The 17,079-nt window shown below is 40.3% G+C and overlaps 1 protein-coding gene across 10 annotated transcripts in view; it reads left to right on the top strand.

The window, feature by feature from the left end:
• Window positions 1–17,079, top strand: part of espn (espin) — a 189,863-nt gene that overhangs the window by 77,386 nt on the left and 95,398 nt on the right. For all 10 annotated transcript variants that reach the window (XM_077224567.1, XM_077224568.1, XM_077224566.1 and 7 more), the window contains exon 9: window positions 14,546–14,771. In XM_077224567.1, the coding sequence (XP_077080682.1) occupies window positions 14,546–14,771 (226 nt within the window). The remainder of the gene's footprint in view (window positions 1–14,545; window positions 14,772–17,079) is intronic.

Below are 17,079 nucleotides of genomic sequence, written 5' to 3'. Positions count from 1 at the left end.
TATTGCCAAAAAATAAGACAAAATTCAGAGATCTTTATAACAGAACAGCAGACTACTATAATCTAGTAAACCTAAGTTGTTTCAGTCCAGCAAGTGTTCATATTGAAATATTACTGACACTATAAAATGTATTCTTATATTTATTTTATTTTATACAAATCATTAAATATTTCACTTCAAAAATATGTGTGCATCACGACCTGAGGGGGATATTTTCAGAATTATACTAAAAAGAACTTTTAGTGAACTTAAGTACTTGGTAAAAAAAAGTATCAATTACAGGCCTGAAGAAAGGTACCTTGATCATGTTGATAATTTAGAGGCTTTATAAATTTACGTAATAAATATGGGTTAACAAAATTAGAAAAAAAGTTATGAACATAGATGACAGATGACCACTTTAAAACATGACAGAGAACATGTTCTGGCTAGTTTCAACCATTTGTGTCACCTAAATACAAAAAGTAAAAAGTTCCCCTGTGGTCAATAATTTTATCCCTTAAAACTCACCAAAATGACATATTTAAACGTTTTTTCCTTGAAAAAAAATGTCATGCCTTAAAATGGTTTGAATGTAACTCTACACCATTGCCCCATTTAGTATACATTGTTCTATGAATATGCAAATTATTCCCGCCTCCACTCACTCACACCAGCTCAGAGATCCACTCGTTGATGATCACACATTGTCGTGGTTGGTTACAAGGTTGTTTGAGACGTCAGAAACACCAGTGATTTCAAACCGCATTTTGGAAACTGTTCAGTGCAGTTTTAAAAAGAAAATACTCAGCATTGACTTTGCATTTGCACACGGATTGTCTTAAAGCACATTAAAAACACCACATAGACATATAAACAACATTAAAAGCTTGATTTGCACTACCCTTTCATGCATAGAGGTCACTACAGTGGACAGCTATTAAAAAAAAAAATCTTGAATTTGCACGGGTTTTGATGGCATAGTTGCACATCAACCTCTACAGTGGATCCTGGTGCATCATCCTATACATTGCCACCAAGTTGCCAGCTGTTGGGTGTCGATTTTTTTCCCCTTCCAAACCAAGATGGCCATTGGTCAGTCAGAAATGCCAAGTTGCTCCGGAATATCCACCCATTCCTTCTATCCTAGGAGAATCTTGCAGGTAAAAAAAAATATTGTAGCATCAAGCAATCTTGCTATGAGTCATATATCACAGTTACATTTTCCAAGTTTTGATTTTAGATGGGGAAAAATTCTGATTAATCATCTGTCCATTATAGTGGACCTCATACATCAATGGCTATATTTTAGCTACAATTCATACTTAAAGTGAATGTTGTTTTTGAAAATACTTAATCTGCAGTAACTTTTTTTTTACTGTAAATAAATGTATTTGTATAATTGGAATGTAATTTTCATTGACATCAAAAAAGTAATGTGATTACATAATTTATGTGACATGTAATGCATTACTCATTTCATCAAAAAAGTAATCTGATTATGTAATGCATGTTACTTGTAATGAATTACTTTACTTGTTAGATCAAAAAGTAATCTGTTTACGTAATGCATGTTGCTTGTAATGCATTACTTGTTAGATCAAAAAGTAATCTGATTTCGTAATGCACGTTACTTGTAACGCGTTGCTTTACTCGTAACATCCAAAAGTAATTTGATTATGTAATGCAATTACTTTACTTGTTAGATCAAAAAGTAATCTGAATATGTGATGCATGTTACTTGTAATACATTACTCTTAACATTTAAAAAATTCTGATTACGTAATGCACGTTACTTGTATTACTTTACTCATAAAATCAAAAAAGTAATCTGATTGCATTATGCATGTTACTTGTAATGCGTCACCCCAACACTGCTCATTTCAGATGAGATTGAAAACACCTGATCGCTAGGTTTTCTCAGAGGAGGGCTTTGTTAGAAATGTGTCCTTGAACATAATCAGAATTATAAGCTAATAAGGGTAAATTGACATACTCTGGTACACTGGAGGGACAATCTGAGTGGTTTCCACAGTTGTACCTTGACAGGCTGTAGAGATTTCTGATGGAATCACGTCCTCATGTTCTGATATCAAAGATATGTGAAGTTCAACTTGTATGAAGTTCAATTGCCTTTGCAATATTTCGCATTTAGATTTTTTGTATATATTTTATAGTTTTCACATGATTCTATATAATTTTATTGATTGTTTTTTTAAATACACACAATATTGCTGTTATTATTATATTATGTTTAATACAGTATCTCTTCAGTTTAAACCATAAATGCCTGCTGTCCATTTGATGTCCAATCAAATGGACATCTGAAAATCTCAACAACAACAAAAAAAGTCAAATCTTTTTTTTCATGCCTAAGAGCAATAAAAACACATAGAGGTTATCATAATTCATGCAAATTTTTCCCAATCAGCCATTGTTAGGGCTTGGTATTGGCAAGGGCCTAACAATACCATACATATCGCGATAGGATAGGTATTGTGTTATATTGCAACACTTTTTTTAAATAAAAAATGTAAACATATATATATATATATATTTAAATAAAGCTGAAAATACAACTTGCTGTTTACCACCTGGGGTATTCAGTTATGTGTATCACATTACTGTATATTGATAACTCAGCAGACAAATAAAAACTTCCATTATTGCAAAGTGGCACTGAACAGTGAACACACTGAAATGTATGAAGTGCATATTGTGTCACTGAACACTTTTAACTAAAAATGTAGATGCCACAAAAATCATATGAAATAAAGTGCATTAAGTAAACAAAATAAGTAATGCATTAAGCATTAAGTAAAAGAAGTGTTTTTTTAATACAAAAAAAGTCAACCTTCAAATAATTATGTTCAGTTATGCACTCAATACTTGGTCGGGAATCCTTTTGCAGAAATGACCTCTTCAATGCGGCATGGCATGAGGCAATCAGCCTGTGGCACTGCTGAGGTGTTATGGAGGCCCAGGATGCTTCGATAGCGGCCTTAAGCTCATCCAGAGTGTTGGGTCTTGCGTCTCTCAACTTTCTCTTCACAATATCCCACAGATTCTCTATGGGGTTCAGGTCAGGAGAGTTGGCAGGCCAATTGAGCACAGTAATACCATGGTCAGTAAACCATTTACCAGTGGTTTTGGCACTGTGAGCAGGTGCCAGGTCGTGCTGGAAAATGAAATCTTCATCTCCATAAAGCTTTTCAGCAGATGGAAGCATGAAGTGCTCCAAAATCTCCTGATAGCTAGCTGCATTGACCCTGCCCTTGATAAAACACAGTGGACCAACACCAGCAGCTGACATGGCACCCCACACCAGCAGCTGACTGTGGGTACTTGACACTGGACTTCAGGCATTTTGGCATTTCCTTCTCCCCAGTCTTCCTCCAGACTCTGGCACCTTGATTTCCGAATGACATGCAAAATTTGCTTTCATCCGAAAAAAGTACTTTGGACCACTGAGCAACAGTCCAGTGCTGCTTCTCTGTAGCCCAGGTCAGGCGCTTCTGCCGCTGTTTCTGGTTCAAAAGTGGCTTGACCTGGGGAATGCGGCACCTGTAGCCCATTTCCTGCACACGCCTGTGCACGGTGGCTCTGGATGTTTCTACTCCAGACTCAGTCCACTGCTTCCGTAGGTCCACCAAGGTCTGGAATCGGTCCTTCTCCACAATCTTCCTCAGGGTCCGGTCACCTCTTCTCGTTGTGCAGCGTTTTTTGCCACACTTTTTCCTTCCCACAGACTTCCCACTGAGGTGCCTTGATACAGCACTCTGGGAACAGCCTATTTGTTCAGAAATTTCTTTCTGTGTCTTACCCTCTTGCTTGAGGGTGTCAATGATGGCCTTCTGGACAGCAGTCAGGTCGGCAGTCTTACCCATGATTGCGGTTTTGAGTAATGAAACAGGCTGGGAGTTTTTAAAAGCCTCAGGAATCTTTTGCAGGTGTTTAGAGTTAATTAGTTGATTCAGATGATTAGGTTAATAGCTCGTTTAGAGAACCTTTTCATAATATGCTAATTTTTTGAGATAGGAATTTTGGGTTTTCATGAGCTGTATGCCAAAATCATCAGTATTAAAACAATAAAAGACCTGAAATATTTCAGTTGGTGTGCAATGAATCTAAAATACATGAAAGTTGAATTTTTATCATTACATTATGGAAAATAATGAACTTTATCACAATATGCTAATTTTTTGAGAAGGACCTGTATATATATAATTCCCACTCAATATTTAATATTCAATTATTTTAATTATCACAATTTTTTTCAGTTTTCATTTTATTTAAATTGAACAAGCACAACATTCAGCATACAATCAAATATTCTTAAGATTTATTATTATTAATAATGTTATTTCAACATAATATCTCGATATTTCAACATAATATGTGTGTGTGCAACAAGCAAGATGAGCATTTGTAAATCCGGTGACACGCGTGCATTGATTTTTATTAATAAACCAGTTGTCGGCTGCAAAGATGAAGTTGACTCACCATCTCCGTAGCGAACACGAGAAATGCACTTAATGGATTACATAATCAGAGAGTAGCCTATTTCTTTTCATTTTGAATTGTTTCGTTTAAATACATTTCAAGCTTTCTATAGAAATATTTCTCATGTCTGTGAGGCATACGCTGATTTTCGGTTAATTTATGATGAAATGTGCTCAAGTTCATGTGCAATGCAAGTGACCGTGCCGGTGCCTCCATGTCATGATTATATTGTCTGCTATATTTGCTTCTTATTTATTAAATCCAAGCAATTGGTTGATGAAAAATTTATTACAATTAAGATACAATTTATACAAAACGAAATTCACTTTAAATAAAGGCTTTCTACAAAAAAAAGCTTAATGAAGTGGTCAAAATCATGTCTGACCCACTCCATGTCTCCCGATATGTTGCGCATCCTATCTTACTGAAAAAAAAAAACCATTATTTTAACAAATATGAAACTAAATGCGCTTATTTAATGGCTACAACACGTATAGTAGACCTACAGACTCTCTATTTGTACAAATTGCTGCACATTCATTTCATTCAGAATTTTGCACACATAAGTTGAAAGGCATTTGTTTGTGCAAAGTAAAACATATCTGCAACATTTATCAAGTTAACGGATAATTGTGCGTGCATTTATTAATCATTAAGATACTAAAATCAGATGAGCCCAGAGTATGAACGCAACGTGTTTAATTACACGTTAACCATTTTCCTCCCATAGAAAACCATTATAAGAACGCTTAATGTGGCTTAATGCAGATTAGAATGTCCCCTTATTATGTCGAAATAACGAGCTATTATGTCATAATAATGAGATATGTCGAAATAACAGATATGTTCGAAATAACGACTTATGTCGAAATTACAGATATTATGTTGAAATAACGAGATATTATTTTGAAACAACGACTTATTATGTCGAAATAACAATATATTTTGTTGAAATAATGACTAAACATCTCGAAATAACAAGATACGTTTTTTTTCTTTTTTTCTTCACCATGCGGTTCAGGCCTTCCATAGAATACAGCCTGAATATAATTGCTTCCAGAAATATTTTTTGGGGGTGCTATCGGTGTGCTTTGGTCGTTCTTGGGGGTGCGGAAGCACCTGCTAGCCCCTCCCTAGTGTCGCCCATGGGAAACATGCACATGGATGCACCTAACCGATCAGGAGGGCTGACCAGCCGGGCATGCACTCTGGTGATGCCATCGACAGAGCAGGAGGAACTCAGGGTCTACGGAGAACTAATCTGAGCACACGTATCCAGTCCGTGGAGTGGAATGGTGCAACAAGCGATGACGCCGAGCAGGTCCTACTTAGTGGCTACTGAAAGTGAATACACGAGAAGACACTGGCATTACACGGAGATTGTAGAATCTCACGAAAGTGTTAGGTGTCGCCCAGCCTGCTGCTCTACAGATGTCAGTTAGCGAGGCACCATGCGCTAGAGCCCAGGAGGAAGCCAGACTGCCACTGGTGGAGTGTGCCTTCAGCCCTAGGGGGCATGGCAGGCCCTGCGCCTGTAAAGCCAAGACAATGGCGTCTACTGTCATTGAGACAACCTCTGCTTGAAGAGAGCCTTTCCCTTCAGCTTCCCACCGTAACAGGCAAATAGCTGATCTGAGGTCCTGAAACAACTTGTTCTGTCTACGTAAGCACGAAGGGCGCGTACTGGACAGAGCAGTGCTACGGCTGGGTCTGCCTCCTCCGAAAGCAGTGCTTGCAGGTTCACCACTTGATCCCTGAAAGGAGTGGTGGGAACCTTTGGCACATATCCAGGCCGGGGTCCCAAGATGACGTGAGAGGTAGCCGGGCCGAATTTCAGGCACGCTTTGTCAACCGGAAATGCCTACCCTTTTGATAGAGGCCAAGGCAACCAGGAGTGCTGTCTTCATGGAGAGGTAGTTTAGCTTGACCGAGTGCAATGGCTCGAAGGGAGCTCTCTGCAGCGCAGATAAAACAACTGCGAGGTCCCAAGAGGGCATATGTGGGAACCTCTAAGGAACCTGATGACCAGGTCATGTTGTCCTACTGTCTTAGACTCCACAAGGTTGTGGTGTGCAGAGATCGCAGCCACATAAACATTCAGGGTGGTAGGAGACAGCCTTCGTTCCAACCTTTCTTAGAGGAAGAAGGGCACAGACCTGATCGGGCATTTTCTGAGATTTTCTCAGCAAGAAGGACACCAGGTGATGAAGAGGTTCCACTTCAGAGCGTAGGCGTGTCTATTGGACACGGCTCTAGATGAAGTGGTGGTACTTAAATTCCATGTCCCATCCAGGACCCACACGTGCAGGTTCCAGAGATCGGGACTCAGGTGCCAAAGGGTACCCCGTCTCTGAGAAAAGAGGTCCTTCCTCAGAGGGATTGGCCAGGGAGGGACTGTCGCGAGGAGCACCAGTTCAGAGAACTGTAAACATACGGCGGGAGCGTAGACCACCCTGATGGTTGACGTACGCTACTGTTGCCATGTTGTCTGAACGGAACTGTACATGCTTGCCCTCCAGCAATGTCCGAGAACGGTGCAGAGCTAGACGTACGGCCAGCAACTCAAGGCAATTGACATGCCATAGGCGCTGGGGTCCTGTCCAGGAGCCCACGGCAGCTTGCCCATTGCACATGGTATCCCAGCCCGTGGTGGAGGCATCTGTTGACACAACAACATGCCTGGAAACAGGCACTCCGGCCCAGAGAAAAAAGAGAGGTTCGACCACAGGGTGAAGGTTTGACGGCAGGCCTGAGGGAACATGCCCTGTGCCAGTGCTGAAGCGGTCTCATATGAAGCAGTCCGGGCGGCGTGACTGCCGCTGCTGATGCCATATGCCCCAGGAGCCTCTGAAATAACTTCAGTGGGACCGCACTCTTGCCCTTGAATTGACTAAGGCAATTCAAAGCTGCCGATTTCCATACCGAGAAAAGAGATCCTCTGCACGGGGGAGAGTTTGCTCTTTTCCCAGTTGACCCGAAGGCCCAGACAGGCGAGGAGCCGGAGCACCAGGTCCCTGTGTCCGCAAACCTGCTCTTGAGAGTGTGCCAGAATCAGCCAGTCATTGAGATAGTTCAAGATGCGAACCCCGTGTTGCCTGAGTGGCACAAGGGCTGCCTCGACGACCTTCGTGAAGACGCGAGGAGACAGGGCTATCCCGAATGGGAGTACCATGTACGGATATGCCTTCCTCTCGAAAGCAAACCGAAGAAACGGTCTGTGTCGAGGAAGAATGGAGACATGAAAGTATGCGTCCTTCAGGTCGATCGCTGCAAACCAATCCAATGGTAGAACGCATTCGAAAATGCGTTTGGATGTCAACATCTTGAATGGAAGCCTGTGAAGGGTTCGGTTCAAGACGCGCAGGTCCAGGATTGGTCGTAACCCACCGCTCTTCTTGGGTACAATAATGTAAGGGTTGAAGAAGCCGGACCTCATCTTGGCTGGAGGGCGTCTCGATCGCAACCTTCGCCAGTAGGGCAGCGACCTCTGCATGCATGACAGGGACATTGCCACTCACCAAGGTATAGCGGACTCCCCGGAAATGGGGAGGAGACTATGAGAACTGAATCACATAGCCAAGCCTGATTGTTCGCGTGAGCCAGCGGGACAGATTGGTAAGCTCTAGCCAGGCCCCCAAAAACTTAACCAGCAGGGTCATTGGAACTACAGGCTTTCCCAGCGATGCGGAATGACCGGCCCAGACATGGGAGGCGTAGTTTCCCAGTGTGAGGAGGCCAGGGAAGGACGAGAGTTCCACGACGACCTGCTCTGACAGAGGTCTGGTGTTGCGGCAAAAACAATAACTAACAAAATAGCATCACAGCATAAGAGACATCAGGATTCAAATTGTCGTTAAAATATATTTATTCTTGCAAGAATGTTCCCAGTCTACCCATAGACCGGCGACAGGCAGAGTGAGACCATTCAGAGGTGCATGGCTGGCAGTTTTATAATGTTCCTCAAAGCTACCTTTTACAGCCCCCCAAACACAAGGAACAAAAGGTACCCAAAGGTACGAAAGGTATTTTATTTATTGTTTTCACGTATTGTTTGTATAATATTGTTTTGATTGAAAAGGAAGAAAAAATTATGATTGTGTGTTGTGTTAAAAGTACTTGCCATTGTTAAGAGTTGTGATTGGTTAAAGGCTGGGGGGAGGGAGAAAAAAAAGGAGGAACGTCCGGGAGGAAGAAATGAGGGTGGAAATATAGAACTTGTCTGAGTGCTAGATGGAGTATAAATATACCATCCTATGACGGCTGTTCATACGAGAACAGATTCAATGTTGGCATTACGTTGTTTGAATGTGAGGGGATGGAAATTTCCCCTTTGATAGTAGAATGACCGAGTAGTGCACGTATTCTCAAGAAACAGTGCTAATCACACGTGAGAGACTAGCGAGGTCGCGTTTGTGGAAAACTACCGTGTGTTGCTCTCTTACCGAACCTACAGAAGACATCCCAGATAGCTCCCTGAGATACCAGGAATTCTCAGTGGTTCCTCTGGCAACGCTGGACGAGTTCGCCGATCCGCCATCAGTTCATTCACGGACCGTAATCCCTTTGTTGAATGTGCGTCGTATGAAAACCAGCTCGAGCTAACACATTGGTAAGACAGCAGTTTATTTTGTTTGCTCATTGAGCGAAGCGGCAATCTGTTTTGGGCCTCAACGAACCCCAGCATTGTATCAGGCCAGCAACAGGGTATTTATTTCATTTGTTGAAATTTTGAACACTGACACCCTGGTGTGGTTGATAACTGTGGTGAGAGGTTTATGTGAACAGTACTCTTTGTGTTGAGACAACAAAGACTTGTTGGACTTGAGTATTGAAAGGGTATTTTGTGTATTTACGGTCCATCTTATGTTATATTGATAAAGCACAAGAGTGATATATTATTCTCTGGGGAATATTAACAGTGTTGTATCAGTGAATTGTTGATTTGAGTTTGAAAGGAGAAAATATTCTCTTATTGTAAAATTGTAAAGGGTTAACTTTTATTTAATTTTTATTGCTATTTGGATTTTATTATTTTATTTGAGTAAACTTCTACAAGTTTATATTTCATGTACAAGACTTTGTGGTTAGTTTAGTCTGTTAATAGGCACACCAATATTGAGATAAGGGTTTACTGAAATCAAGTTAATAATATGCAGAGACTATTTAGAGAGATCTAACAATAAACTAACCCAGGGCCCCTCCCACTTAAATCTCAGGGAGAGGGCGCTACAAAAAGATTCTCCAGCAGGGGAAGGAGTGGTCCTGCTACCAGCTCCTGGGAAGAACTGTGCCCTTGCTCTGAGCTGCCCATCTCAGGAGCGCCGCTTAGCCTGGCGTTTGGCAGGCTTAGGGGCAGAGACAGGCTGTGCCACCTTCCTGCGACCACTTCCTTGCTTCGCCCCGGGTGAAGGCTGCTGCTTGGGCCGAGCAGGAGGGGCGGGAGCTGCAGGACGGCAGCCCTGGGCGGGAAGCAGACTGAGGCAGACTGCACCGATGGCTGGGTGGAGTCAGCAGCTGGCTGTCTGGTCAGGATATGCTTTATCGCCTCAATCTGCTTCTAGGCGGCCGAGAACTGTTGGGCGAAGTCCTCGACCGCACCGCCGAAAAGCCCAGCCTGGGATATGGGGGAGTTGAGAAAACATGTTCTCTCAGCCTCGTGCATATCAGCCTGGTTGAGCCATAGAAGTCGTTCCTGGACCACACAGGGGGACATCACCTGACTCAGGGATCGCGCAGTAAACACTGGCACTCCCGAAGGAGTCCACACAGCCGAATCCTCATCTCCAGATGGATCAAGCCCGCCTTGTGAAGCTGTGAGCGGCATGGCGTCATCCGCCGGAGCCCAGAATGAAACACTGGGTCCCATAAAGCACCTATTCCTAACCATAGGGCCGCGGCCCACGCTTGGGCCGCGAGCGCCACCTGGAGGGCCGCAAAAAACGTTACGTTTTGATGGACAAAATAAATTAGATTTCACACAAAAAGTGCCCAAAATGCACAGAATAAGCATGTCTAGTGAGTTTTAACAAGAACTAGAGTAGGCAAAAAAGGCAAGGAATATAGGTAAATTCAGTTTGGGTGAAAGTATTATAAAAAACTAAAAAACCTAAAGTAAAATAGCCAAAAAATATTATATAAAAACTTTTAGTTTATGAAATACACAGACAGCTACATAGGCTAGCACAACCCAAATCAAACCCGAGTGTGCGGTTTTGTGTGTGTGTGTGTGCTTTATCTGCGGAGTTTGCATTCTTGTAAACCTATTGAAAATATGCTATGACTGAAACGACAAGATTGGAGCTGTTTTCTTGGTTGTTTTGTTGTTTACTGACATTTATATGGTTTACGAACTTCTAAAATCAAATGTATAGTTGTCTTTGTAAATAATTGTTCGCTTATATGTAGCTTTGGAGCCGCTACTGTGACACTGTACAAACGCTTCCAGTGTTAATACTCTCGCGTGTCTGCAACTGCAGTGACGATGTAGTTACGCTGACGCACTGCTCAAGCGCCGCTCACGCTTGCGGTGTGAAACTGCCGTTACAATGCACCATCCCACCACTAGTGGCAGTAATGCCAACACTGGAGGCTACTCTGAGAGTGAGCCTTTCCCCCATTCCACCCAGGCTGGATCTGATAATATCTTTGAAGCAGGCCCAAGTGTCTCATTAAGAGGGGAACATAAATAGGGAGTTGTAGCTTGTTCAAATTGGACTGTTGTGATTGTTATTGTTCATTTATAACAGATATGAAGAGCAACTTCAGGTTCTACCATGCAAAAATGTAGACTGCTGAAACAATTATCAAATTATTTTGCAGATTATAAAGCTATATTTTTTCATTTGCACTTTATTTAAATTTTAATTTACAACTTATTTATTTTGAAAAATATTATTATGAATTTATTTATTTTAGCAACACATTTTATTGTTTTTATTTTTATTTATATACATTTTCACAGGCAGTGACATTCACAGGCAGTGATTCAAGTGATTCAGCAAATTCTCTTTTGTCTTGTCGCGAATGAATGGTTCAAAAGCATTCGCACGAATAAGAGCGGGATCATGTAACACTAGCCAAAGGATGACAAAAATAACAGATGCTGCGTTAATTGCGTTAATAGCCCTATTTGTTTATTTCATATAAAATCGCAGCACTTTGCGTCATATAATCGCATTGGCTTGACATCGCGAATGCGATACGATTCATCGTGCAGCACTAGTTAGGCTAATATGCCTGACTTGAGCCTTTAAATTTGTTCTTGATGCAGATGGATTTGTTCCATGAATTGTTGTGTGTTTTGCATCTTGTTGTAGCCTATGTGCAGGTTTACATACACAATAACCTGTTAAACTGCAAGTGGATTTCATTTAGTTATTGAATACAAATCAAACCAACGGTGAGATCAATAAACCAATACAGTGCTAATATTTGAATGGGCCCTGGGCCACTTTGTACTGTAAAATTTGGGCCCCGACATCAAAAAGGTTAAGAACCCCTGCCCTAAAGGACCCAGTTTCACCCGGTAGCTTCACGGCTTGCGATGTGCAAAGGAGGTGTGGCCCGAGGAAGACTCGTCGGGTTATTCCACACCGTAACCCTCAGATAACCCTGGCCACCAGCCAAAGTATCCCCTCTCTAGGAGGAGATAGATTGGGGTGTGGCAGAGGGGACCCTACCCCCACATTGAGTCTCGATCTTAACATTGCGATGGTCATGTTCCCGCAATGAGAACATGACTCATCCACGAGTGCTGTCTGAGCGCGATTAAAGCCCGAACACACCAGACAGCACTCCTGACCGTCAGGCGGATGGATTATGCGCCCACATCCAGAAACACGCAGGCGAGACATCTTTAAAAAGTCATTGCACAGACCAGCAGAAGGATCGTGAATCCGCTGAAACACGCCGTCACACCAACACCGACTGAAGAGAGAGCTTGTTGCTGGTAGATGAAGGCGAAGAGAAGCACATAAATACTTCGGCTCCGAAGCAGAAGCATAATGCGAGATTGCTCCTTTTATACCCACGCTGTGGGGCGGAGTTTGCGATGCAAATTTCCGCAGACCCATGGTATTTTCATACTATTGGCTCATTTTCTAATACTCGAAGGTGATTGGGCTCTCTAGCAAAACCCCCATTTCGTCAGTCACTGATGTAACTCGTAGTGACCGACTGAAAGGGAACCAAGGTTACTACTGGCATTAAAAGCATCACCAGGCCCAAATAGAATCCCCTCAGTTTTATCTTCATTCAATGTCAGGAAATTATTTGTCAACCATAATTTACATTTAATTATTTAGCAGACGCTTTTATCCAAAGCGACTTACAAATGAGGAGAGTAATAGAAGCAATCAAACTAACAATAGGACAACGATATGCAAGTGCTGTGACCCTTCCCAGTTTAGTGTAACGCAGTTTTTTTTTTTTTTTATAGATAGACTAGAAGACAGACTAGTCATTATAAGTGAAATAGAAAAGAAAGTGAAAAGAAATCCCATATTTCTGAGAGGCAATATAGCTTTGTAGACAGCAAATCATTGACATCCTGTATGACATACAGGAGCTAATGATGAGGTTGTTCGGCACAAACAGAGGGATTAAATTTGTTTAAAACATGACCTTATTTTTATTATTATTATCGATACAAGAGGTTGGAATATTGATACACTATAGTGAAAAAAAAGCCAGTGCTTCTCTTACGTAAGCAAAGTTTATTCGAGTGTGCTGTTAGTATACTAAAAATAAGAAAGTATACTTTCAGTCTACTTTTTATGTATTTCTTAGAAATATACTTAAAATTGTACTCAATCTTTTGATCTAGATATACTTAAAAGTATAATTAAGTATTCTAAACTTGGCTTGTAGTTGAGTTTAATCTTTTGATTAAGTAGTCATTAAATAGACTATTTTTTCACATAGTTTTACATACTGTCTTATTTACTTACATTGCAACTTACATTGAAAATATTGATTCATAATGATATCTTCCTATGTTCATAATTCTGAGCATGACTTTTTCTGTAGGCTATTCCACTGGTCTGCATAGGAAATTACTTCAAATCTACTTTTCTCTTTCCTTAAAGTATACTTTACTTGCGCAAATGTAAAACAACGCAATCATCAAACATTAAACAGCAAATAATCAAAACTGCCTACCGAATGAAATGTTGAACCCATGAAGAGGAAATGACTGTGAAGCTTTGGCGGTGATGATGGATTTGATCTACTCCATCTGTGTTTTGATTACGTTCTGAATCCGATCGGGACGTCGTCTTTGACAAAAATATTAAAATGTTGTTTGTTTTATGAAAGTTCCCCACTTTCAAGTAGTGATCAAAAAGCATGGATGAAGGTAGAATAACATGTTTTTAAAATGGAAAGAGTTAAAGTAATGCTATACATCAAGTATAAAAAATGAATACCTACATTGGAACACAGTAGTATAATTTAAGTGCAAAAATAATGAATAAATAGTAAACTATAAGTGTGTTATGTTTACTTAAAGAAAACTTACAAGTATACTTGCAGTATAAAAGTGTACTTTCATAAACTAAAAAAAGTACTACACGCATTAAAATGGTAAATAGTAAGTTCACTTGTAGTACAGATGCAGTACAAACGAGAAATGTAGTTGTGAACTAGATGTGCACTTAAAGCTTACTGTTACACTTATATTATACTACAAAAGTGTACTTTTATATACTAAAAAGTGAGCTAATTTAGTCACTAGCAGGATTGAAATAGTAATAGAAATAGTACACTTTTAGTATACATCATAAAATTAACTCGAATTATACTTTATACTTTTTCATAAGGGTTGTTGTAAATTATTCACACTTTTCAGGGAAACAGTTTTACAAATACCTTACTCAATTACAGTGGTCTCTGTATATTAATGGTATAGGTCACCGAAAATGAAATCTTTCTAAAAATTTACTCACACTCTTGTCATCCCTGATGTATATGACTTTCTTTCTTCAGTTGAACACAAATTAAGGTTTTTAGAAAAAAATATGTGGAGTCCATGTGAATGCTTCATGCTCATCTGATCTCTCTACAGGGTTCTGCACTGTTGGAGGACTCTGCAGACAAAGCCCCTGCTCCTGAGAACGGGACAGGAACCCCAGAGGATCTACCTCTTCCTCCTCCACCACCTCCCCCACCCAGCAGCACCTTCATCCCTCCTCCACCTCCTCCTCCACCTCTTCCATCGGATCTGCCCCCTCCTCCCCCATCCACCAGCACACCAGCCCCTTCCCAGCGTCGCATGTCTTCCTCGTCCAGCAGTGAGTACTGACACCATCTCATCCAGAACTTCACAATCTTTTGTCTCTCTAGGAAATGAATGGTGATATAAAGTGTTTAAAGGGGTAATGCATTAACAGCATTCATTTTTCTTTTGTATATTTCATACGAAGTAACAATATACTGTCAATGTGAAAGCACAACACAAGCCAGCTGTGGCAGTTACACTCTGTTTTTGGTGCCTTTCAATTAAATAGTCCTTACAGGGATAGTTCACCCAAAAATTTTAATTATGCCATTGTTTATTCACTCTCAAATTCTTCCAAACCTGTATATATGTCTTTGTTCTGATGTACACAAAGGAAGATATTTGAAAGGATGTTTGTAACCAAGCAGATCCTAGGCCCCATTGACTACCATAGTATTTTTTTTTTAAATGTCAGTCATTGGGGCCCGAGATCTGTTTGGTTGAACTATCCCTTTAAGGCCGTAACACAACAAGCCGACGGTCAGCGATTGGCCAAAGTCGGGCCTTTGTTGAGCGGCGTCAGACAGTTGGTGAAAGGGACAACTCTGATTGGCTGTTCAACTGATTGAACGAGTGCACGAGAGCAAGAAAGCAAGAAAAAAATTGATGCTAAGAGTGTACAGACAGACGGCTCTTTTAATTTTACTTCTTCACTTATCTGAGCATTTCAATGCAAATATTTTCACTACAGCATGAAGAAAGTAAAAACCAACTGATCAACATGTTCAAAATGTTAAGTAAGTTATGTTTTTTTACAGTTTGTATACCCGCAGCCGAAGGTAGACTATACCATATATGTACTATATTCTATACTGCCTGTATAGACAGTTATTTCCTCTCACGCAGGCACAAAATATATGTACTAGTAGTCCTTGCGATGTATTCAATCTCTACTTTTTGACATCACTGGTTCTTTGATGTCGGTTTGGTGTGTCACAGGCTTTACAATTAACAAGTCTGTTTTTGTTATATCTAACAAACAATGTTTATACTAACAGCAATGTGAAATGACATAGTGATTGAAACACATTTATTTTCAGTTAGCGAATTGAGGCAACATGAGTGACAGCAACCATTGACAATGCAACAATGTTGACCACGGCTCAGATTTACGCAAATGAAGTTTACTTGAAGCGGTAACTACTAATGGGAGTGTAGACAGTGATTTGTAGCCTGATACAGTTGGATACAGTGATGGAGAAGGAATACTGGCCTAACAGCAGTGAGATTTGTCTATCTACTTTATGAATTTAACCATTGACTTCTATGTGAAGGCCTTTAGTTATATTTAGCTGACCTCTTTGCCTGTGAAATAAGAAACAATGCTTACTTAGGGGTTATGTATTTGACCCTTTCACTTGTTTGACCCTTTGTTCATTCATAGTTTGACCCCTTTAATCTTCTCCTATCCCCAGAGGGCAGATTATTAGTGCCAGAAAGTGATGACTAATACAGCCATGCTATGCCACAGCTTTGACAGATTGTACAAAATGAGTTAATAATTTGCTACTTTTGTTTAACATTTTTTATAAAAGCCATTAGATTTGTGTGTTTCACGATTACAATTTACATGTAAGGTCCCCACTGCTCAATTGTCATGCATGCAAGTCTTCAAAATTGCACAAATGAGTGCAGAAAATGTCTATAAGAAGCTGAAGACTCAGGAGCAAGACTCCCAGGATGGCCTTATCAAGTACATGTATTTTGCCAAAATTCAGGATGAACTTGTATTCTTAAATAAATATTTCTGGCTAAAAACAAGTATAGGGCTATACGGCATCTTTTGCAGGATGTCGATTACCACAGAATTTTTTTTTGTATAGTATTATATACAACTCCCCCAATATAAATTGTTTTGCCTGTGTGATGATGTTGCAGGGTGATCCGAATTAACACATTTATTATTTATTATTATTATTTTTTTAAGTTAGGTGAACTTCTACTGATATCCTGATCAATCGGAAGCAGTGAACACTGGGGACCCTGTCAATCAGAACACATCTAGACTATCTAAAAGCGTTTGTTAAATAGTTTGTGATTTGAGAAATATCCTGTGAAATAGTATACAGTATCTAGCTAATGCAGAGATAAATGATATAAAAGATAAAAGTTCAGATACTGGGAAACCAACAAATTGTAGCAGGGCAAATATCTACAGTACATTAAATGTAGGTACTTTAGACAAAGTAATTCATCCAAACTCTTTAGACCATTGGAAAAACACAAGGGGTGTTTGATATTACAATAAATTCTCAAATGAGCGTACATGTGATTCAGAGAACGAATGTACACACAAAAAATGTGTGTATGTCTCTCTTCCA

The sequence above is a fragment of the Siphateles boraxobius genome, unplaced genomic scaffold (assembly GCF_051911475.1).
Source record: "Siphateles boraxobius isolate OS27281-9 unplaced genomic scaffold, OSU_SipBor_1 9, whole genome shotgun sequence".
NCBI classification, from domain to species: domain Eukaryota; kingdom Metazoa; phylum Chordata; class Actinopteri; order Cypriniformes; family Leuciscidae; genus Siphateles; species Siphateles boraxobius.
Note: the sequence above shows the minus strand (reverse complement) of the source record. Positions and strands in the feature narration are given on the sequence as shown.